Here is a 23,607-nt window from a genome sequence, read left to right as displayed (position 1 = left end):
TTTTCTCCAACATTTCCTCCACCCCCCGGCAGCCACTATCTCCCACCAGAGTCATACCTTCTCCCAGTTTCATGAGGTTACCTGTTCACAGGTACAGAATACAGTGTCATCTATTAAATCAGGATCAGCTTTAGACCCTTGTCCCCTGAAGGTGCTACGACCAATTATGAAAACAGTCATCCCTGCCATAACTGAAATCTGCAATTCTATGTTCTGTTCCGGCATCTTCCCAGAGACACTGAAAAAGACTTTAATAAAACCTCTCCTCAAGAAGCCCACCCTCGATAAGGAAGAGCTGAAAAACTATCGTCCTATCGCCAGCCTCCCATTGATGGCCAAAATAGCTGAGAAAATAATGAACCTCCAACTTTCGTCCTTCATCGAGGAACATAAACTCCTGGACGAATCCCAGTTCGGGTTCCGCCAATTCCACGGCACGGAGACCGCTCTAATCAAAGCGGCGGATGATATAAGATCCATCCGGGATGCCGGAGGTACAGCTGTTCTCATCTTGCTGGACCTATCGGCTGCCTTTGACACGGTCGACCACACCATCCTGGTCGACCGTGTCGAGAGCATTGGGATTCAAGGCAAGGCTAGGAGTCTCCTTGCCTCCTTCCTGGCAAACAGATCCCAGGTTGTTACCATTGGACCTTTTGAATCCTCCCCCCTGTCTCTGCCATGTGGAGTTCCCCAAGGCTCATCCCTTAGTCCGACACTTTTTAACATCTATGTGTCGGACCTTGCCAAAGTCATCAGGGCACATGGGATGAGCCTGACCTCCTATGCAGATGACACTCAATTGGTCCTCGCAGTTAAAAATGACGGTCCCAAAATAGCAAACACCTTTAACCAAGGTATGTTGGCTATCGGAAGTTGGATGGCGGAAAATTGCCTGAAATTGAACTCTGATAAGTCAGAGGTGGTAATTTTTGGTAACTTATCCCCGCAATGGTCCCCCCTTTGGTGGCCATCATCTATGGGCCAACCCCCGGACCCAACAAAAAAAGTGAGGAATTTGGGAGTCCTTTTCGATGACCATCTAAATTTTATGCCACATGCCAACCAAATTTCTTCCTCAGCCTTCCATAAGCTGCGGCTTATAAAAAAAATCCTGCCGTTCCTGCCAGTAAGTGCCGGCAAAACACTGGTTAGTTCCCTTGTTTTGTCGACCCTAGATTACTGTAATGCACTGTTTCTGGGTGCCCAGGAGAGAGTGCTCTGGAAAATGCAGGCCATTCAGAATGCTGCTGCTAGGCTTTTAGGGCGTATTCCCAAACATCACTCGGCTGCATCCACTATAAGACAGTTGCACTGGCTGCCAGTGAGAAAAAGAGTCATGTTTAAGTCCCTCTGCCTGGTTTACAAGGCTCTGAAAAACGTGGGACCGGCGTTCTTTGTCCAAAACCTTATTCCTTACCGTCCCTCAAGAATGCTACGCTCATCCTCCCAGCATGACTTAGTGGTACCCCGAACCAAACTCGTTTCTTGGGGGGACAGAAGGTTCATGGTAGCTGCACCTAAATTATGGAATACCCTCCCTGAATCAATCAGAACTAGCCCTTCCCTCTGGACATTCCGCAAGCAACTGAAAACGTGGCTCTTTAACCAATGAACTCCTGTCCGATGAGGCTTAACACACTGCAGCAACTTCAGCGCCGAGATGCCCAAGGGCCTTCGTTCGCGCTTTATAAATGTTTTATAAATAAATAAATAAAATAAATAAGATCTTCTTAGTGTTTCTTGCTGCTAAAATGGGTGTAAATACCAATATTTATAAGTTTCCCTAGTCTTCATTGCTTGATTTTGATCAAATGAAAGTGTCACTCATAGTTGTTGAAATGTCGCTCATAATTGCACTAAAATTGTGAAAATGTCACACATAGCAATCTGAAACTTTGGCAGCTATGATTGGGTATGTCTGTCCTTTTTCAAGGGTCGTCTTGTAGAATAATTGAGCTGATATGACACCTGTATGTGTTATTTTCATTTGTATTTCTCTGTCTGACTCTCTAATAAGGCATCATAGTGCCTTCTTGATCAATCTGTTTGTGTACATCGATGATTTTCAAGGATTATAAATATTGTAAGTGTTATATTTTATTTATTTACACACGGAGGACTAGACTACATTATTTTACTATGAAAAATACACATAACAAAATGTACTATACCTAAGAGTTCCCTGCTTATTGTGGAAAACTCCAGGCCTCCTCTGCACATGTTGCCGAGTCTGAACTTCCATTGGATTAAGTCTCGCCAATTTCTTCGTGGACCTTTTATAAAATGAGGCATCCTTCTTGCGTAGGTCACTTGAAAACTGAGGGAAATCCAGAGATACAGGGACCAACCCTAGCATGACGGGAGGTACACCCAGTCCTCCTTTTCTGTCTGGGTCAGTGTTCTTCCAATCTCATGTTTTAAGGCCTTGTTGGCCAGAGAGATTCTTTATATTCCTAATTCCTTCTCTTCTCCTATTTTTTTTGCATTTTTTTTATTCACTGAGCACTTAGACCAGGAAAGGGTAGGTGCCCCTACAATGCCAATTTTTAGCAGTGTACTCCTTTTTTATTATGCCCAGACAAGAAAAAAAGGTTATTATAATCCGACCTCACATTTGACATCCGCTCTCAGTCTTTGTTCCCATCAGTATGCTAAATTTAGGACCCTGGGACAGGTCGAAACAAATCTGAGTTAACACTCCATACTGGACAATTTCTGCATCTTTCTCTCTACTTTAGTCGCCCATCTGGCGTTCTCTGTTAGTCTCCCTCTTTCTTTCTCTTCCCCCTCCTCACTAGATTTTATGACGTACTAGTATTATCATTTCTCATATACTCTGTGCTTCTGTCTGCAGAGGGAGACTGGCAGTTGCCGAAATAGTAGTTTCTCTGCTGGTGAGAGATCACAGATGTCCTCACAGTAAGTATCACCTGAGCGGATGTGTGCTGGAATGAAACGCATGTGAAAGATGCAGCCTTACTCATGGGCCATGTCGTAGTGGATGTCTGTAGGGCTCAGAGTCACTGGGATAGGCTGCAAAACCTATTTCAGTTATTCCAATATAGACATTTGTAGCTATGAAGACCGAGTTCTATTGTGGCAGTGTCTGTGAAACCCTAGGATGTTTAGAGTGCAACAGACATGCTTTGTAAGACTTTAAATGGTTACTCGTGAATAACTGAATACCCTTCAGATAGGGAGTTGATGTCTTGTGCCTCAACCTATGTTGATATACTGCTAATGTGAGATCAGGATGTAACTGATAACCCCATTGCAGGCACTGTACACAACTAGGGAAATTCAAGATGCATGTTTAGGCTGGGTAGTAAAATATGACACCTAAGTGAAGTGAATGTGATGGACTGCAGCTAAACCAGTGGGTGCAGAGCTCACCATTTATGTTTGGTATTTAAATGTGCAGGAGGGTTCATATAACCATGTGATCAATATTTTAATGTGTTGATGGTAGAAGGATGGATGCTGCCACCCTGGAGAAAGGATCCTGTTCATTTACTGTATGTCTGGTCTTATTTTAATTCTCTGCATCAAAACAAGAAGCATGCTCATCACATGTCAGCACAGCCACCGATATGATGTATTTATTTTTCACATGTATTGAAGTATAGTGCTGTTTGGGGCCAGTGGAATACTGTCTTTGTTCTTGGGTAGATGCTGTACTTGAGAGGTGGTAGTTACTGTGGTGGGATCTGGTGATAAAGCTGGTCTTGAATTCTCAGCAAGATAATCTTAGCCCTCGATCCTTCTGAGGCTTACTAATTGAGTCCTGTTACATTGGGTATTAGTAAGTCATTTTACACACACAAGTTGCGGAAGGATGTTATGAAGTATTCCATAAAGACATGTTATTTTATTAGACTAGAGTAGAAACTCCGAGGGTGATGGGTACTCTTAGGTTTAAGGTGTGTCATAGTTGTGAGGCTCTTGAGCAGACTGTCTAATCGAAAATGAATAATGCAAAGCATTGAAGCTTTCGGTGTTTCTTGTTTTATGGTGTGCTTGACTCAGTACACGGTATGGACTCTAGCAATCAAGCATCCAACTGCAGCCTTCAAGTTTTTCCTAAATATTTAAAAACATGCATTGTAACTCATGTGGAGCTATGCAGAATAAATGTGTATTAGAATTATATGTTCTAGTGTAATCATGGTACATAGTGGGTCTGTCTAGCTGTGAAGTGTCCTGTGGCACCAAAAGACTGGAGTTCCTTATGCGACTTTCCCACCTTATGAAACTCTGGGATCTTGGAAAAATGTAATTCTATATGCGTTGGCCTCTTAGCTTAAAAAATAATGCCTACATAGTATCTTTCAAAATTCTGGCTTTATTTGCTATGTAAAAACGTGTACACTACCGAACATAGTTTCTAAGTTAGAAAAACAGACTTTTGGTGTAGTGCCACCAAGCCCAAAAGCTTCTTTGATTCTACCCCTCATTCTAATGTCTATGTTTCCCATTTGTTTAGCACCTGGGATCATACACTATTTGTTTCGTGATGTCTATAGCACAACATACAAAGCCATAAAATAGTAATTAGGCAATTATAAGTTCCCTTCCTTCATTTCTATAATTTACTAAGGCATAACAATTGCAAAACCCATAAATTGAATCTCAGCTGCAAGTTAAACACACACATATTCCATATTTTAAAAAAGTGCGATGAAAATGGTTTCCGTTGTCTTAAAAACCTCAAAAAATTTACAATTTCCTATTTACTTTTTAACAGCATATACAATGCGCACATTCCATCTGTCTCCTACCTGTTTATAAGATAACTTGGATTGATACCAATTCTTATCTTTAATATTTTCACTCGAAGAAACTTTGATGAATGATTCTGAAGATTTGAAAAAACTTTACAATATCCCAAGAATCGGTAGTTATATTGGTGCTTAGGGCATCATCAACCTACTTCCAGATACTTAGTTGACTTATCCTGCAGTGCAAAGCTGAGACTTGACCATAGGCTGACCATAGGCTGAGACTTGACCATAGATAGATTATTCAACTCAAAGTTAGTATAATCTAATAATGGAACATTTACAGACCTTCTATTTCACTGAATTGCATGGATTTTCTAGTCTTCCAACGTCTAAAGCCTGTCGACAAATAAAGGAATTTTTTTCATAGTTACTCAGCTTTAACAATGCTTAGAATTTGATGGCATGAGTATAGGCCTCAGTCTACAAAGAAATTATTTTCAGCTTCAGGCGATTTGCCAAAGTTACTGAGTTAGAGGGAAATAAAAATAAAGATTGTCGGGCAAAAATCTTTATGCTCCTGAGTGCCAACACTTCGACCACACGAAGGGCAATAGGTATAACCTTGGCCTTAAATCCTACTTACTTGCTCATGTAAAGTTGTCTATCTCTCTTTGTAATTGTTGGAGCAGTGAACAGGCCTAACCAAAAGATAATGCTTGAAAGCAGAATAGAATTTTGGAAAGGTCCACCATTTTCACTGTTGTTGTTCCACCGATTTAGAACAACCCTCCCATGTGCAAGGCCTCAGTTCTCAGAAAAATGGGCCATAATTAGCATGAATCAGTTTCTCTAACAGACTGATCTGGAATCCCAGGTATGGGATTGATTTGTGCAATCATTGGAAAAGATATCTGGTTTTCAGCACTAGTTTTTGGTCCTGACCTCAAGATTTGCGATTTTTGGAGATTAACCCCGTTTGCCTCCAGCCCTTTCATAAGGGGTTTAATAAAGAGAAGCGGATCAGTTACTGTTATTAAAACATTGTCTGCATACATGGACTGCTTATAATCATCTTTACCAATTTGTACCACTTTGATAACTGTGCTCCTCCTGACCCATTCAGCAAAGGACTTCATGGACAAGGCAAATGTCAAACTTTAGAGGAGGTAACCTGTTGCGATGACGTTTACACTCTTCTGTGTACATGCTTTTTCATTATGTTATTATGTGCTCGTCGAGACAGGTTTATGTCATTACTATGGTCCTTGCACACATTCTATTGTGTCTCGTGTGTGGGACAAGTATTTATTAATAGTTGCGTATGACTGTTACAGCAGTTAGATTGGTGACCCACTGGCTGCCGCTCCTTTCTAAACTTTAATTAGGTGTTACTCCTACTCTCTCCTGTGTCCTGTATCAATCTTTGCACTCACAACAATAGAGTGTTATGTAGCAGCTCCCAGTATCCTTTGCTGGTTGTAACTATAAATAGGGAGAACAGTTATGTGTCTTTTTTTAAATATATATTTTATGGAAGGGCAAAGCCATATTCTGATGACCTATGCATTTCTGTTAATGTAGGGGACTATGACAGGCCAGTGCGTAAGGATAATATACCAAAACAATATGAATACAGCTTCAATAAGAGATCATCTGATGAGTAGGGAAAGGAATGTAGAACTTGTGGAAATACTCATCTTCAAACATCTGCCAATCCTTAATGGTTTTCTGGGTATGGAAAAGAATGCAGTTAGTGCAAGGACATTTTAGAGAAATGTGTAAACCCAAAGTCAAATCTAGAGGTGCCCAAAGGCTAATCCAGTGTATTGAAGACTCTTAAGATGAACCTCGTAAAAAAACACTACATCACAATGCCTTAATTGTCCACAACCCAGTTTCCTCTCTCAATACTAATTTACTTTATGCTTAGTTATGACCATATACAGAGCTTTGTTGCGTTTTGGCTAGGTTCGCACTACAAAAATAACATATGCATACATACCAACACACATACGTACGTGAGCATTTAGGGTTGCTGGTTAATAATGTAGATGACATTGAAGGGAATAAGTATAGTTTGACTTTGATAGTTATGGAGTGAGTGACAAACCAGTGTGTTTGTTGCCCATTAAAAAACGACAAGATTAAGTGTATGGTAGATTTTGGATCACTATTATTGATCAGAAGGTGTTTGATAACGGATGGTCTGATATAAAACTGAGGGAGTCGGATTTAAAGCCTATTAGATGCCTGGCTGGGCTAACAACTCCCAGATAAGACTTGAACTTATTGTTGTTCACAAGGTAAGGATACCCCTTTTACTTATAACCATAAGCTGATACATTTTAAAGTTCTACATCAATATTGATGCACACTTGCTAGAAACTCACAGTTTAACAAGAATTCTTCTAGTAAGTGTTACAGATGTGGTCTTATTAACGCTAACCGTGGCTTTGCTGTGGTGTTGCTGTTTTTTCGCATGATACATTTGTCTTTAAGATTCTCAACACTCCACTTTCCCCATCCCCTCAGACTGCCTTACTGGGTGACCCGTCCGCATTGCCCTCCTTCTTTCAGGGACCTCGCCTTTATCTTATTTGTTTCGGCCAAGCAATTTGTCACTAGGGTTTGGATGCAGAGGACTGTTCCACTACACTCATGATGGTTACAGAATGCCGCCCACTGCCAGAATATGACCGATCAATATGTTAAGTTGGTCTGCCCATTCATCCGTCCCTTGGCTATTTGGGCCCCTTTCAGTGACTTTTCGCTATGCAGCGCTGATTCCGAACCTTAACCTCACAGTTGGAGAGTGGCTGTGCCTCCTCACCTTAAATGGTCCCCCTCTTTGGGTCCTGCTCCTGTTTCATCCCTATGTACTACAATCTGGTTTGTGCTGTGACTTTTGTATTGTACCTCAAGTGTCTTTATGTTTGGTACTTCTTTATTGAATATGCGCTTTTGAGCTGTAATGCATTAATTTTCAATAAACAAGAAAAGGAAAAAAAAGTAAAGCCTAGTAGGTTTTGGAAGAAAAACATGTTCGAGGCATATGAGTTGCAGATTACATACTGTGCATAGATCGCCACCTAGTGTTGGGCCCGGATGTTTGCAGTTTGTTGTTGTCCTGAAAAGTTCTTTGGAAGTCACAAGATAGGTGACTCCTCCTTTGGACCACATTGTGCATGGGCATCGGCTCCATCCTCAGATAGTTTTTTTCCGCCACTGGGCTCTGATTTGTTTCCTGCGCTTCGGTTTGGAACTGAATTTCCTTCGGCGCGCAATCCTCACCCAGTTTGACGGTATTGTTTTGATCGCTCTCCACATCAATACGATTCTTCACCTCTTCGAAGTCTTCGATTCCGGTCGTCGATGAAGGCCTTCGGGCCTACCTAGGCCTTACTCTCTGGCTCATGGAGAGGACGCCATTCAAGAAGTGTACTCAATGTGGGTCGAAGTTTCCCCACACAGATCTACATGAGGCTTGCCACCTTTGCTTCTCACCGGAGCACGAGGCCAAAGACTGCACCGCTTGTGCCTCCTTCCGCTTCAAAAAGACAATTCGGGACAGACGAGCTCAAAGAACTATGGCTCGCTCGTCAGCTTTGATCCCTGACGACATCTTTGCAGAGGGCGTCGACGTGCCAGAACACCAGCAGGCCGAGGAAAGTGCCAGCTCCTCTGATGCCAAAGACTCAGACGTCGAGGACATCACTTCAGCTCAACGGGTCGTCCGTAAGACTGTCGACCCCCAACCCTTCCTCGACACCCTCAAAAAAGGCTTCGGTCACGTCATCACCTTTGGGCCCGGGTGCACACCGAGAGACTGCTTCCCACGCCCTGCCTTCGGGGTCGGTAAAGAAACCTATTAAGCCTTCAGGCGGCTCTGGCTCAAGTCAGCTTATTCCCGGTGCCGATCCCATACCGACACCGAAAAAGAAGCCATCTTCCTCAACCACGCCGATCGCTGCTCCGACACCTAAGCACTCGGCGCTGAAGACTGGCACCAGCTCATTGATGCCGAAACCGCACTCGGAGGCAAGTAAAAAACCGCCTAAAGGTCCCGACTCACACGCTTCGAAGCCGAAAAAACACCCTGAACGGAAAAAACACGTTCCAGTAAAGCACATTTCAAAAGGTCATACTTCTAAGCCAAAAGACTCTAGACCAGCTACTGAGTCGGTGCCGAAGAAACCTCCGGAACCGAAAACTTCGACGCTGACGGATCTGCAAGACACATAAGAGCTTTTTACACCAGATCCTACTCAAGACTCTTATAAAGGATCCTAAGACTGGACAACTAGCTCTTAGCTCCAAGAAGAGACCACTAGAGGCACCTGCACCTCCTCCTCCCCCAAAGAAGAGAGACATTGCAACCTCTCCATTAAGGGTCCCTTCTCCACCACCTCCCCATACTGTTCCTCCTCCTACACATCATTTGCCTACACCATCCACTAACCCAGATGATGATGTAGATACTGACTCTGATGACACAGGTGGGGGTGCACATGACCCAGCAGGCACCAATAGTCCCCCTCAGTCACCCAAACCATGGTATGATTATAACACCCCTTCCAGAACTTCCCCACCAGAGGACACTATAGTTTTTAACCTACTAGTCCAAAGAGCTGGCCAGTACCATTGGGTTGATTTACACACCGATAATGTGGAAGAAGATTTCCTATTGGACACTTAATACACAAAGGTCCACTGCCATTTTGCCAATGCTTAAAGGGGTCATTAAGCACGCAACAGAGGTATTTAAAGATCCTGTCCGGGCTCGGTCCTCAACCCTCGCATTGAGAAAAAATTCAAAGCTGCCCTACAGATCCAGTTTACATTAGAGGTCCAGCACCATTAGATTCTTTAGTAGTATCCAATGCACGTAAACGTGCTAATTCACAGACATCAGGTGAGGCCTCGCCACCAGATAAGGAATCTAAACTCCTTGACGCCTCTGGTAAGCGCACGGCGTCACAGGCAGCTAACATATGGCGCATTGCCACTACTCAAGCGTTGTTGGCAATATAGGACATGGCACATTATGATGAACTGGAGTCCCTAATGCAGCATCTACCAGACAAGTATAAAAATAGGGCCAATGAACTCCTACAAGAAGGTAAAAATATTACTAATACTTCAATTCGTTGTGCCCTAGATGCTGCAGACACTGCCTCAAGGTCAATAATACCAGTACCCTTTTGCGTAGACTCGCATGGCTACATATTTCAGGTTTTAAACCTGAGGTACAAAATTCCATCCTCAATCAGCCATTTGATGAAAAACATTTATGCCCTAATGTCGATGTGTCTTTATTTAAAATGAAAAAAGATATAGACACAGCAAAATCTATGGGAGCCTTGCAGCTGCAAGCTCCCAGACGTTCTTTTCGTCGCTCATCATATAGAGGGAAGGCAAGAGGCTACTCCTCCTAAATCCCTTTCACTTCCTACAAGACCCCTAGCCAATTCACATTCACTAGGGGGTACCAGAGAGGGGGTTACAGGGGTAATAACAACGACAGAGGCAAAACCAACAACTCTTGCTCTGCCTCCACCCTTACCCAATGACTTTCCTCCCCTTCGCCCCAACATTCCACTCCTGTGGGGGGAAGACTGCACCAATTCCTTCCTGCCTGGACCAACATCACATCAGACAGGTGGGTGCGACAAATTATTCAGTCAGGTTACTGTCTAGAACTTGCTATTCTAGATCTCAAGGACTCCTACTTCCACATTCCCATTCACAAAGGTCACAGGAAGTATCTCAGATTTGTAATAGACGGGCAGCACTATCAATTCAAAGTACTGACATTCGGAGTCACAACAGCATCATGAGTATTCACCAAGTGCCTAGCAGTAGTAGCAGCACATTTACGAAGGCAGCACATCCACGTCTTCCCGTACCTCGACGACTGGCTCATAAAAGCCAGCTCATACAACCAGTGTGTGAAACACACTCATACCACGATCCAACTGCTCCACAACTTGGGGTTCACAATAAACAACACCAAGTCTCCTCTGCAACCATCAACAGTACAACAGTACCTCAGTGCCACAATAAACACCGCGACGGCGCTAGCTTATCTCACTCCAGCAAGGATAGCCAGCATGCAGACTCTTCTCACAAAGTTTCAGCCACAACACTCCCTTCCAGCACGAGTGTTCATGCAGCTCATAGGGATGATGGCCTCTTGCATTTTCATAGTCCCCTATGCAGGACTTCAAATGCGTCCCCTACAAGAGTGCCTATTGTGAGAAGTTGGCCTGATATGTGATGTCCACTATTCTAGTGGGCACCCTATATCAGTCCAAACAACCCTTATGGTGATGGTTGTAAAGTCAACCTTATAGACCAGCTACCCTAGAGGTAGCATGGACAAAGCAGTCTGAGGCTAAAACTTCAGAGGGCATGTAAAGCCAGATTTGTTACCATATGTAACCCCTTGAATACCAAATGAAAGGTCACCACACAGGATATATATATAAATTATATACGTATTTATTTCCAAACAACCCCCCTGAGCTCTTTATGAGATCAGAGGCACAAGCACATAACAAGATACTTAATTATCATACAATAAGTTGCACAATATACAGTAGCACCCTAGGGGCACGTCAAACCATATACTAAAATAGTGTTATAAGAACCACGTCACAAACAAAGAATAGGCCTAGGGCCTAGGGAATCGCTGGGGCTACACTGTACTACCAAAGGATAGGAAGTAGGAGGCCCACGGGAGGCGTGTGCAGTGTCTTTACACACACGCAGGTTACCATAGAGTTAGAATGGGAACAAAAGAATTGGAAACTAGTTCTTTTAGGTCCCTTCCGGATGGACTAGGAGAAAGCTACTTGAAAGTTAGACACTAGGATAGTTAATACCCACCGGAGCACCGGAGTAATCGCGTTACCTAACCCACAGGAAGCGGGTGCATAGGTGTCAAAGTGTGTCGGGTTTCGTCGCTGAATCCTATGGAGCATCGAAGAAAGATGCTGCAGGCGACCAGGAGAGAAGTGTCCAGTTGGATCCAAGGGCGGATCGAGGATGAAGAGTACCTGAAAGCAGAGGGGACAGAGTGTGGGTCACTAGCCAGTGACCACGAAGGAACCAGGCGATGTTGCGAAGCAATCAGGTGATGTTGTGAAGCTTGTCTCTGCAGCCACGTGGACCAGGAAGTGTCGACGATGACCAGGAGCTGGGCACGGACTGTCCCACGAAGGATCTCGCTGTCGGCGGTGTCGGCTTCCGGATTGGAGTCAACAAGCCTTGGCTAAGGCAAACCACGCAGGAATCGAAGATGGCTTCTTAATCAGACCAGCAAGGTCTGATGGGCTTCTTCTTTTCAGGGAAGCAAGGGCCAGTCTGGAGCAACCAGAACAGCGGTGTAGATTCAAGATTTTGTCGTCACAGAGGCCACTAGCCAACGGGCAAGTGACCGGACAAACGCGTCTAGCAGGAAAATGCAAAAGGGCCCCACGCAGCACTCGAGGAGTGTGGAGGGATGATCTTTAGTGCAGATGATGCTCGGGGCTGGGGCTTCTCAATCCCCAATGCACAACTTCGAGGGTGCCTCAGAAGTTGCACGGAAAGCAATTCGCTGGCTTTCCAAGATGGCCGGTCCAACATCTCACGTCACCTCCACGGGTCTCTGCTTTGCAGTGGATCGGGCTGAAGGAAGCCTGGAAGTCCGGGTCTTGTCAGGCTCTGTGTTCGGGCTCCGGCGGGAGTGACGACAAAGCAAACCGTTGATCGCTTGATGGTGCCTGCTTGTGCAGGGTGGTCACTCCTTGACCACAAGGGAGATTCTTCAGTCTTCTATCTTCAAGTAGAACGTCGAAGATCCAGAGTTTCGTTTCAAGTTTCAGTCAGGATTAATCTAAAGTCTTGGGACTCAGCTCTTACCTATATACAAAATCTAGGGGCTGGATTACCTGCTAGGTCCCTCCTATGGATGGGACCTAGCAGGGAAGGGGGTGGTTACACCCCTTTCCCTTTGTCCAGTTTCGCGCCAGAGCTGGGGCTGGTGTGCCCCAGCACCGGTTTGAACTGGACTGTGCATGGGACACCTTGTGTGCCCCAGGCAGTGTCTCATTTCTTTCAGCCCTCCCTGCCCCAATACACTAGAGCCTGTCTGGGGTGGTGCTAGCACCTCCCAAGACAGGAAACCTATTGTCCAAGCCTCCCTCGCTGGAAGGACTCCCAGCAGCAGGAGGTCAGACTTGTGTCTGTGGCAGCAGCATCCATTTTGTGATGCTGAGGCTCTGTTTAACTTTAACCGGGATTAGTAGGAACAACATGTCTTCTCCCTCTAGAAGGGTGGAATGCTACCCCTGTAACTGGTAAGGGGGTAGTATTCCAAAGCGTTTGACACCTTACACAACATGTTTTGATAAAGCCAAACCAGAGTTAGCATTTAACAGCTAGGTTCATAATGCACTTAAGCGTATATGGTATGGCTATATCCTAGAACAGCTATAAGGACATGGTTCCGAAAGCTGCAGACAGGCTCAGCTCATGCTAGAGCCTCATCTAGCATAAAACCAAGCACTCTGCCTCCAGGATTGTTAAGACCTGCCATAGGAGTGACTTATAGGTGTATATGTGTCTAGATATAAGGTTAGATATAGGGATACTATATTTAAGCAAGGGGTGATTACACGACCTTGCCCCAGCTGAGTGATCAGCCGGTTTTGTCTTGTGAGTGGCCAGCCAGGGGTGGCATAATACATGCTGCAGCCCCTTGTAGGCCTTGGATGCACCTATGCCCTGGGTACCTAAGTACACTATACAGGGACTCATAAGGTGACCCAATGTCCAATTGGAGATGTACCTAAAGTACATGGAGTCCACCTTACAGGGAGAGCAGATAGCCTGGGGCCCTGATTAGCAGGATCCCAGGCCAACTTAAGTCGAAAACCAGCTAAACACTAGGCAAAAAATCTGGGGTAACCATAGTCAGGTATCCACCTTCCTACACCTATCACGTCAATGGAACCAGGCTCAAGGTCAATTAAAAGACCTAGTGTTGGTAGACGGTCGGACTCATCGCTCTCTGCAGTGGTGGAACACCAAAAACCTTTCCAAGGGGCGACCGTTCCTAGAGCCATTTCCTCCGATAATCTTGACAATGGACGCATCGCTCTCTGGCTGGGGGGCCCTACACACCATGCAAGGCAGGTGGACACTGCAACAAAAGTTACTCCACATCAATCATATGGAGTTACTAGCTATATTCCTAGCACTGAAAGCTTTCCAACAGCAAGTATCAAACAAAGCTGTGTTAGTCCGCATGGACTACATGACAACCATGTATTACATACAGAAACAGGGCGGAACACACTCCCTGCAACTATCTCACCTAGCACAAAACATATGGCGGTGGGCTATACCTCTAAACATATTCCTTTTAGCCCTGCATGTCCCAGGGGTACAAAATACCATAGCAGATCTATTAAGTCGGCAGACACAACAGATCCACGAGTGGGAACTTCACCCGCAAGTTCTTCAACCATTCTTTCAGATGTGGGGACAACCTCAGATAGACCTCTTTGCCACCCATGAAAAAGCCAAATGCCCAAGCTTTGCCGCCAGATATCCACACCCACTGTCCAAAGGCAATGCGACGTGGATGAACTGGTCAATCAAATTTGCGTACGCTTTTCCACCTCTACCACTCAGGCCACTAGTAGTACGTAAACTACACCAGCATTCTCTGACCCTCATCCTAGTTGCTCCAACTTGTGCCAGACAACCGTGGTACACAACACTGCTACAACTGTCTGTAGTACCGCACCAAAAACTATACCTGTCTCCACGCCTTTTAACACAGAACCGTGGAGAGATCAGGCACCCGGAAACAGCTCAGCTCAACCTTGCGATCTGGCTCCTGAAATCCTAGAATTTGGATATTTGAATCTTCATCCAGACTGCATGAATGTCATAAAAGAAGCTAGACGTCCAACTACTAGAGCATGTTATGCAGCTAATTTGAAACGCTCTGTAATATGTTGTCACAACAACAATATTAATTCCCTAGACGTGTCTATTCAACACATCATAGGATAATTACTGCACCTCCAAAGATGTAACTTAGCCTACACGTCTATTAGACTGCATCTTGCTGCAATAGAAGCATATCTGCAAAACAGACAACATCTGTCTCTGTTCAGAGTGCCTGCTATTAAAGCCTTTATGGAAGGCCTAAGAGAATAATTCCTCGCAGAGTAACACCTTCACCTGTGTGGAATTTAAACATTGTTCTCAGACGGCTAATGGGACTCCCTTCCAACCCTTACAAAAATGTGAACTACAATTTTTAACATGGAAGTTGCGTTCCTAGTAGCTATTACTTCTCTGCGGAGAGTTAGTGAACTACAAGCACTAACCATTCAAGAACCCTTCTTGCAAATGCATCATAATAAGTACTAATCCAAAATTCCTGCCCCAAAGTCATTTCTCCCTTCCACCTCAATCAATCTGTGGAACTGCCCGTTTTCTTCTCGCAGCCACAAACAGTGGCAGAAAGAGCTCTTCATACCCTAGATGTCAAAAGAGCATTGCTATACTACATCGAGGGAACACAACCCTTTCGTAAGACCAAACAACTTTTTGTGTCTTTCTCATCACCACATAAGGGTAAACCCATTTCAAAATCTAGCATAGCTTGATGGATTGTCAAATGCATACAGATTTGTTACCATAAAGCTAAACATATGTTATCTGCTCCCCCTAAAGCCCACTCTACAAGGAAAATAGGGGCTTCCATGGCATTTTTAGGGAACATACCCCTAGATGACATCTGCAGAGCAGCTACATGATCTACACCGCACACATTCACAAAACACTATTGTGTAGATGTGCAAACCAAACAACAAGCTAATGTGGGCCATGCTGTTTTCAAAACATTATTTCAAACTACTGCAACAGATAGGGGTGGTCGCCCCTAAGAGTGGGTACTGATATACAATCTATGCACAGTGTGTAATCTGCAGCTCATATGCCTCAAACGGAAAATGCTAACTACCAGTATGCATCTGTTCTTGACATGTAGAGCTGCAGAGTTATATGCGCCCACCCGCCTCCCTGGCTACCCTTGTCTGTTCCAGTATTATCTTAATTACATACAGCTTACATGGACATCCTTCCTTTTCTTGCAAAGCTCCATCATTTCCCTAATGGCGAAAAACAATCTGAGGATGGAGCCGATGCCCATGCACAATGTGGTCCAAAGGTGGAGTCACCTATTTCGTGACTTCCAAAGAACTTTTCAGGACAACAACAAGCTGCAAACATCCGGGCCCAACACTAGGTGGCCATCTATGCACAGTGTGTAACTCTGCAGCTCTACATGCCAAGAACAGATGCACACTGGTAAGTAGCATTTTCCTTATTGTATTGTGTTTGTATTTTTAGGCCAATATCTCTTTCCATTGGAGAAATGCTGTTATAAAAGTCTAACTTGTTCAGGATGATGATGATGATGATGATGATGATATTGTGCTTAAGCCTAAGCCTTTTTAAGAGCTCTGAAGAGGAGATCTGATCCTTTTGCAGACCCACAGGCATCTGTGAGACAGGTTCTGGATCCAACAACTGAGAGCGTGCAAAACAAACATGCAGAAGTATTTAGTGAAAGGTTGGGGGGGAAAAAAGGTTTCCATCATATAAACAAGTTGAAACCTGAGAGCATCTCAGTTAAACGTAAAGTAAGAGATATACCTCTCATGCGACAAGATGTTTCCAATATATCGAAGAAAAAGAGTAAAGGGACCATAATTGAGTCCATAGTTTAATCCATGTGGTTTGTCAGCAATGGTGATCGCACAGAAAAATATTGGCAAAGCCAATAGGATTTGCCTATGCAAGTTCCATTAGCTTTGTCAGGGTTTTCTTTTTAGTATTTTCTTTTTAGACATGTTACACCCTAGCTCGTGCTGCTGTGCAACATGGCTTAAAGTAATGTAAACAAAAAAGTGATTTGATGTGGCCAGCGCTGACCACCTCATCATGTTTTTTCCCTTTAAGACATGTTACACAGCAGCTCGCGCTGTTGTGTAGTATGTTTAAAAACTGTGCAAGTGGTGGGAATGAGGGGCAGGTATAACGAGAAAAGGTGGAGGGGTAGGACAATAAAGCACCAACAGCAGGAGGAGAGTGGGGGGAATGGACAATAAAGTGCAGACAGTGTGAGGAGGGAGGGTGGTATAATGAAGCACAGATAGTGGAGGTAGGATGTTAAAGCATGGAAGCGGAAGGAGGGTGTTGGGGTGGTACAATGAAGCATTTGCTGCGGAAAGAGGCGGTGGGCAGTACCAGTGCTCTGACTTTACAAAGTGTATGTTTGATTGGCTTACACCCAATTGGTATCACTTTGTTTACTTAGAAGTCCTAACTATATGGTACCAAGGCCTGTAAATTAAAGTATTCCACCAGCACCTATTGTCCCACTCTGGATTCCCTCACACCAGGGTCCTACAAATAAAGGACAGGTCTTATATTTTTTAGGGTTTTGTGAATACTATTCTAATGTATTAAACAAGTTGATAGAGCAGTTATTAAAAAAAGTAAAATCAAGACAAATAACTTTCATGGACAAAAAAAAAATGATATCCGTTCTGCCCAGGCTCTGTGGTGTTTTAACTCCAAGTGTTTCTTTTTTTTTTAACAGCTAACAAAGGCTAGGCACAGCTCACAAGATATCAAACATAAAATGGCTTGAAATGCATTGTTCCATCTTTTTTGTGGGGTGCCACGCCTGGTCATGTGGTCCATCTACAGCCATTCCCTTAGGCCCTCAATGGCCAGGGATATCAGGGAGTTATGCCAGCGGGCTGCTAACTGTTTGTGCAGCCTATGTTTGGGGAGAAGGGTGCTGTGACTCCCCGGGGGGGGGGGGGGGGGGGGGGGGCTGGGTAGAAGGCAGGGGGATTGCTTCCATTGGAGAACCAAGGAACTGGACCAGAATCGTAGGGTAGTGGAGACATAACATGCAGGCTGGTTTATCGGCTGCGGGTGGATGGGTCTGGAGTCGCAGGTGTTAAGTTAGGAGGACTGTGAGTCCTCCATTGGAGTGGTCATTTTTACCAGTAGTCCATCCCATTATGGTGCTATTGGACGGCATCAGAGTCCTCAGGTGTTCTCATGGTGTAAGGCTCTGGCATCGGCTGCTGCCCATTTGTAGTAGAAGTAATACTTTATTCGATACATGTATCATAAAAGTACAAACATAAAAATACATACATACATAGATTTCAAGTATTACAATCCTCATAAATGTGTTGCATTATTACAAACGGTTAAAACTAGGGGGAAATAACATAATTAAAATTCATATTGAGTCATGATCTGTGCACGAGTGAGACAACAACCTTTACCGGATAATCCAGGCGCTGGCCAAAAACTTAGCGACCCCGCAAACAATAACCATGCACGTAGTGTTGGAAAGAATAATTCGAAGGGCTGATCTATAGTCCCTAACTCCTAGCTTCCTACAGACTGGCTTCAACCATTTATCTCTGGCCTGTTTATAAGCTTTACATGCAAAAAAGAAATGGCCCAGGGATTCTTCCGGGCAGGGACAACCTGGGCATTTCAAGTCCTCTTCCCTCCTATCTTTCCATCCTGCCATAACATTTTTAAGAGGGAGAATGCCATATCTAAGTTTCAGAAATAAAGTTCTGTCTCGAGGGGTCTGTATGAAATCCAAGAAGGGTTCTAACTTTACAACAAGCTTGTGTTCGAAAAATTTCTCCGTTAAGGGACCCCAATTTGGGTTGAGCAGAACCTTGGCCTCTATCCACTCCCAGTATAGTTTGTTTGGGTGGGGGGAGGCCCAGGAGTCGCTCAATCCCAAAGATACCACAAGCTTCTTTAGATTGTTTAGCCATTTTATTTTGTTTGAAACATTCAGGCTAATTAGCTCATCCAGCACTAAAGCATATTTTGCTAATTCCGGGGTCCTTCTAAGGCGCACCCAAAATAGTAGTTGTCGGAGTTGGACTATTTCAGAAATGGATCTCTTACCCAGATCAGCAAATAAAGGTTTTAAAGGGGTTGAGAGAGGGAGCGAGACTAAGTCTCTCATAAACTTGTTCTCTGCCACCACCAGTGCTTTAGTATTCTCAGTGCCCCATAATTCAGATCGATAGACCGCAGAGGTGACGCCTTTCCCTCATAGACTGCTAGGGCAGGGGCTATTGGTCTACTAACTGAAAGACGTTGATTCTTTAGGATAGCACCGGAAACCCTTTTAAGATTTAAAACCATTTTACACAAGTGGGATTCCCAATTCATTTTGTTACCAATTCTAACCCCGAGATAATCAAATTCATCCACTACCTCTAGAGGGGACCCATTCAAGCAAAGATAGACCTTCCTATGATTTCTTTTTACAGACATGACCATCAACTTAGTTTTTGCAGTATTTACAGAACACATTAAAACGATCAAGGAGTTTTTGCAGGCCTTTGGGGGTTTTGGACAACAGGAGGGTGTCGTCAGCAAAGAGGAGTGTGGGTGTTTTCTCCCCGGCAAGAACAGGGGCATCCGCTGGGTCCTCTCTCAGGTGATCCACCACCCCATTTATAAAAAGAGAAAACAAAGTCGGGGCCATCACACAACCTTGCCGCACCCCTCTGCTGACAGGAATCCTCCTGGTTAGTTGCCCCTGGTCCCCCCATCGGATCCTTGCGTAATTTCCTTCATGGAGTCTAATTATGAACTGTGACAAATAACTAGGGAATCCCAAATCCAGGAGGACCTCCCAGAGTTTAGCACATGGGATAACGTCGAAAGCCGTTTTCAGATCTATAAAAGCCAGGTATAAACTCCCCCTGGCTATAGACACAGACTTCCAGTAGACCGCACAAAATCTAAAGACCTGGTCCATGGCGCCTACATTGCGTCTAAATCCGGCCTGGAAGTGGGTATAGTTATAATTTTCCATTAACCACATCTCTGTCCGGTTTATGATGACCCTGCCAACTACTTTTTGGATGGTATCAATTAAACTAATTGGTCTGTAGTTGGCAGGGTCCTCTCTATCACCTTTTTTAAATATGGTAATGACCTCTGCACCTTTCCAGGATTCGGGTACTGGGTGGCCAGACTGGATTAGATTCATAATCATAGATATGAGGTCTGCCCATAATTTGGGATCATACAACAGTAGGTCCGCCGGAAGGCCATCAGGGCTAGGCGCCTTTCCAGGGATTATTTTAAGGATAGCGTCTTGAACTTCACGGGGTGAGAAAAACTCTTCATTAGCGCCATGCTCTGTACTAACCTTACTCACAGTACCCAGAGCAGGAGATTTTGGCTCGCCCTCCACACTGTCCTCATAGTACAGTTTTAAAAAGTGAGAGTACCATTGGTGCTCGGTTATGTGGTTTAAAATATGCTCTGCCCCTCGCCTATCTAGAATGTTAATTAATTTCCAAAAAAGAGTGGGATTCTTCCCATAGGCAGCATCCTCGAGCGCCTGCCAATGCTCCTCCTCCCAGTCCTTTTTGGCTGTCGCTATGCTTTTATGGTAATCTGGTCTAGCAATTCTTACTGCTAAAGGGTCCTTACTTTTTATGGTCAAAGTAATGGCTTTCCTCTTCCTCCTACAGTTAGCTGTGTACCAGAGGTTGCCCTTGTTTGGTTTATGGTGTGTCAATGACGTCCCCTTAGATTTTTTAATAAAGAACTGTCCAATTTTCTCTGTTAAGTTCTTATACATAGCTGGTAGGTTTGACCCCGAGGGATGAGGGGCCACTAAAGTAACAGATGCCAAGCCACGGGATTCGGCCATAACTAGCTCTTTGATACTATCAAGTTTCCCTTCTTCACACCTAACTGCATTCCACTTAAGCTTTCGATTGCAGTTAGAGGGAAAAACTTCTTTAGTGGTCATCTCTAAAATTCCCCTTTTACTGATCTCATCTCCCCAATGAATTACCATACATAAAGGGTTGTGGTCACTATCTGTTCTTTGTCTGACCTTCATATCCACTATATCAACCCATGACTGAATATCCAGGAGGATATAATCAATCTGTGATGGGCAACCTAGCCTATTAAAGGTCATTGCTCCCTCACGGTCGGAGACAGTACGCCCATTTAGAGCCCGTAGGTTATGTTCCAAAACTAAAGCATTTAACTGGATTGCTCTCGCAGTCTATTTCTTAATGGGAGTAAGGGCTAATGGTGATATAGTCTGGCTCCTATCCTCATTATTTAAGCCCATTGAATCTTCATCGTCCAGAGGCTCAAAAGTACAGTTAAAGTCCCCCCACCACCAATATTTTAGATCTCAAAGGGAGGGATGATAACTTACTATCTAGCAACTCTAATATAGGTGAAATATGGCCACCCGGTAAGCCTCTTGCGTATACACAAAAGAGTTCTAATACATTGTTTCCGGATGGGCTTTTTATAGAGATATGTGCAGAATGTCATTTGAGTTTGTATTATGGGTAGTGACGACACAGTTCAAATGTAACTTTACCCAGATGTGTAAACCTCCAGAGGGACGTCCTTTCCCAGTCGAAACTACAGGAGTATAGAAGGTTGAGTATCTGTTTTTATATTGTGGCAGGGGACACCAGGTTTCTTGGAACATGCATATGTGGAAGGTGTTTATGAAATCATTCCAATCAGGGTTATCAAGGTTTTTTTTAGACCTGCTATGTTCCAAGACAAGATATTAATAGAGGTATGGGCTGTGGATAATTCCTTTGATGAGATTGGTGTGCTAGATTCCCTTTCTGCTCTACCTAGGCTGATGGTAGCCATATTAGTTGAAACATCCCTGCTAATATTATTAACTCGTACCCCCGGAGAGGCGGGCCTCACTCTCTCCCCAGATCGTCCAGGGGACTGTGTTGGAAGTCAGTCTACCCCTTCTAAACCACTATAACGATTGAAACAGGGGAATAAAGGATGGTTAAGTTGGGGACCCAGCCAATCCCCATTCGGCTGTCGATCACCCAAATAGGGTCTCCCTCCTCTCCTTCCAACTAGATTCAAACCTTCCTCTTCATTCCCACCCCACTTAGGGGGAATCTGATAGTTGAAATTCTCCCTCCTGTTTCTCCCTCTTCCCATATTGGACGGCATCAGACAACTCCACCTATTGTCATGATGCTCCGTATGCATATAGAAATATGACAGGGGTTTAGCCATAATCGTAGTGTTGTTGTCACATGGAGGAACGGAACAAATATATTCCACCAATCGCGGGTCCTCAAATGTGACAACAACGCAATCTCCCTTTAAGCTTTTCTTTTTTCCGCCTACCCAAGGGGCTCTCTCCACCATGAGCATTTTGTTGTTTATTCCAGGAGGTGGAGGATAGTTTCTGTCTAACCAGTGACAAATTTTATTTTTGAGTGCCCAGAATGGTTCAGAAATGGCGGGGGCAAGTTCGGGGACGCCTGTCAGAACTATCACATATGGAAAGGCGTCTGGTGGTAAACTGATGTTCCGGCGTGGGTTTGGCTTCTCGTGGTGGGGTAAGGGGGATTTGGGGGCTGGGGTAATAGGGTCAGTACCGCTCTGAGTATGAGTGGAAGCAGTAGTGGTTGGCTGGTTAGTACAGGCTTTTTTACTCACTGGGATTGGTATGTTGGGCGGGCGGGTCTTGGGGGCGGGGTTATCCCCTGTAGGGTGCTTCTTGGGAATAGATACATGATTACGAGCAGAAGGTGGTACAGTAGGGGCATTAGAGGCAGGAATAACTTCCTTGGGTTTTTGTGTCAAGAGAATAGCCTCCAGCTGATGTTCGATGCTCTGTAATCTGGATTCTAGGGGCAGAAGTAATGATTTGATAAGATCGGACAGGGAATTCAAAAAGGAGGCATTCCTATCCTCTTGGTCGATTTGAGGATTCATCACTACTGCTATCATCTGGAATACTAACCAAACTGCTGTCGGAGATTGTGTCATCTGGAATACCCAAAGGTAAGGGATGGGATACAAGTTCGACCTTATCACTCCCTACGTTATCATTGTTACCCAATGGATCCCTCCCTTCTTCGACGGGTACACTTGCACCAGTCTCGCCGTCTATGTCCCAACGTCTCTTGTGGGATAGGATTGGAGATATTTACCTTGTGGGTCGTTTGGTTTATTTTTGGAACTGCACCTTCCAAACTGCCCCTTTGGGAGCAGTTATTCTCATGATGGACTATAACTGGTATTGATAATAAGTTGTTTGACAAAGGGGCAGCTGGGATTGGTGCACTCGGAGGTGCAGGATCAAGGGGTAGTGTTAGGGAACTGGTTGGGGTGTGTGGTCTAGTATCTAACTGTATAGGGTGAGGATCAGAGCTGTTTAAGGCTTTGATCGGGGAGCGTACTAGGGCTATATTGCCTAAAGAGGATCTTTTGGCTTGGGCAAGGTCCATCGAAACCCTTCTTTCCATAAGTATTATTCCCTGGTCAATTAAAGAATTGGTGCGGAGAATAAAATTATCTAAAGTGCCAGTTAATTTTTTAGATTTAGCACTTGCCGCTGTCTGGCTCCGGGTTTCACGAGCAGACATGTTAATCAACAACTGAAACTAATGATGAGAGAATTACAAAGGAGTAGGTAGCAAGTGCTGTTATAATAACAATGCCTAGCAAAAAGTGACATTAAATAGAGAAAAAACTAGAAGCACAGAGGCAAAAATATTAATTAAAGCAGAAACGGGAAGAGGGGACAAAGATACATTAAAGGGCAGGGGGACTGGCCCAGCCCAGGCTCTGCAGGCCTCGGAGGGCCTCAGAGAGTCCGCCCTTTGTCCGGGCTTCGTCCCGCTCACGGGTGAGAGAGCCACCTATGATACAGGGCGCAGGCTGAAGGGGAGGAGACACGGGAAGAGGCGGCAGGTTGCGGGATGATCAAACGCACAAC

At 44.5% G+C, this 23,607-nt stretch overlaps 1 protein-coding gene across 2 annotated transcripts in view; it reads left to right on the top strand.

Annotated features, from left to right (window-relative positions):
• DCAF11 (DDB1 and CUL4 associated factor 11) overlaps nt 1-23,607 on the top strand; it is a 278,095-nt gene that overhangs the window by 73,788 nt on the left and 180,700 nt on the right. For both annotated transcript variants that reach the window (XM_086923752.1, XM_086923754.1), the window contains exon 4: nt 2,858-2,922. In XM_086923752.1, coding sequence (XP_086779878.1) covers nt 2,858-2,922 — 65 coding nt within the window. The remainder of the gene's footprint in view (nt 1-2,857; nt 2,923-23,607) is intronic.

The sequence above is a fragment of the Lissotriton vulgaris genome, chromosome 5 (assembly GCF_964263255.1).
Source record: "Lissotriton vulgaris chromosome 5, aLisVul1.2, whole genome shotgun sequence".
Lineage (NCBI taxonomy): Eukaryota > Metazoa > Chordata > Amphibia > Caudata > Salamandridae > Lissotriton > Lissotriton vulgaris.
Note: the sequence above shows the minus strand (reverse complement) of the source record. Positions and strands in the feature narration are given on the sequence as shown.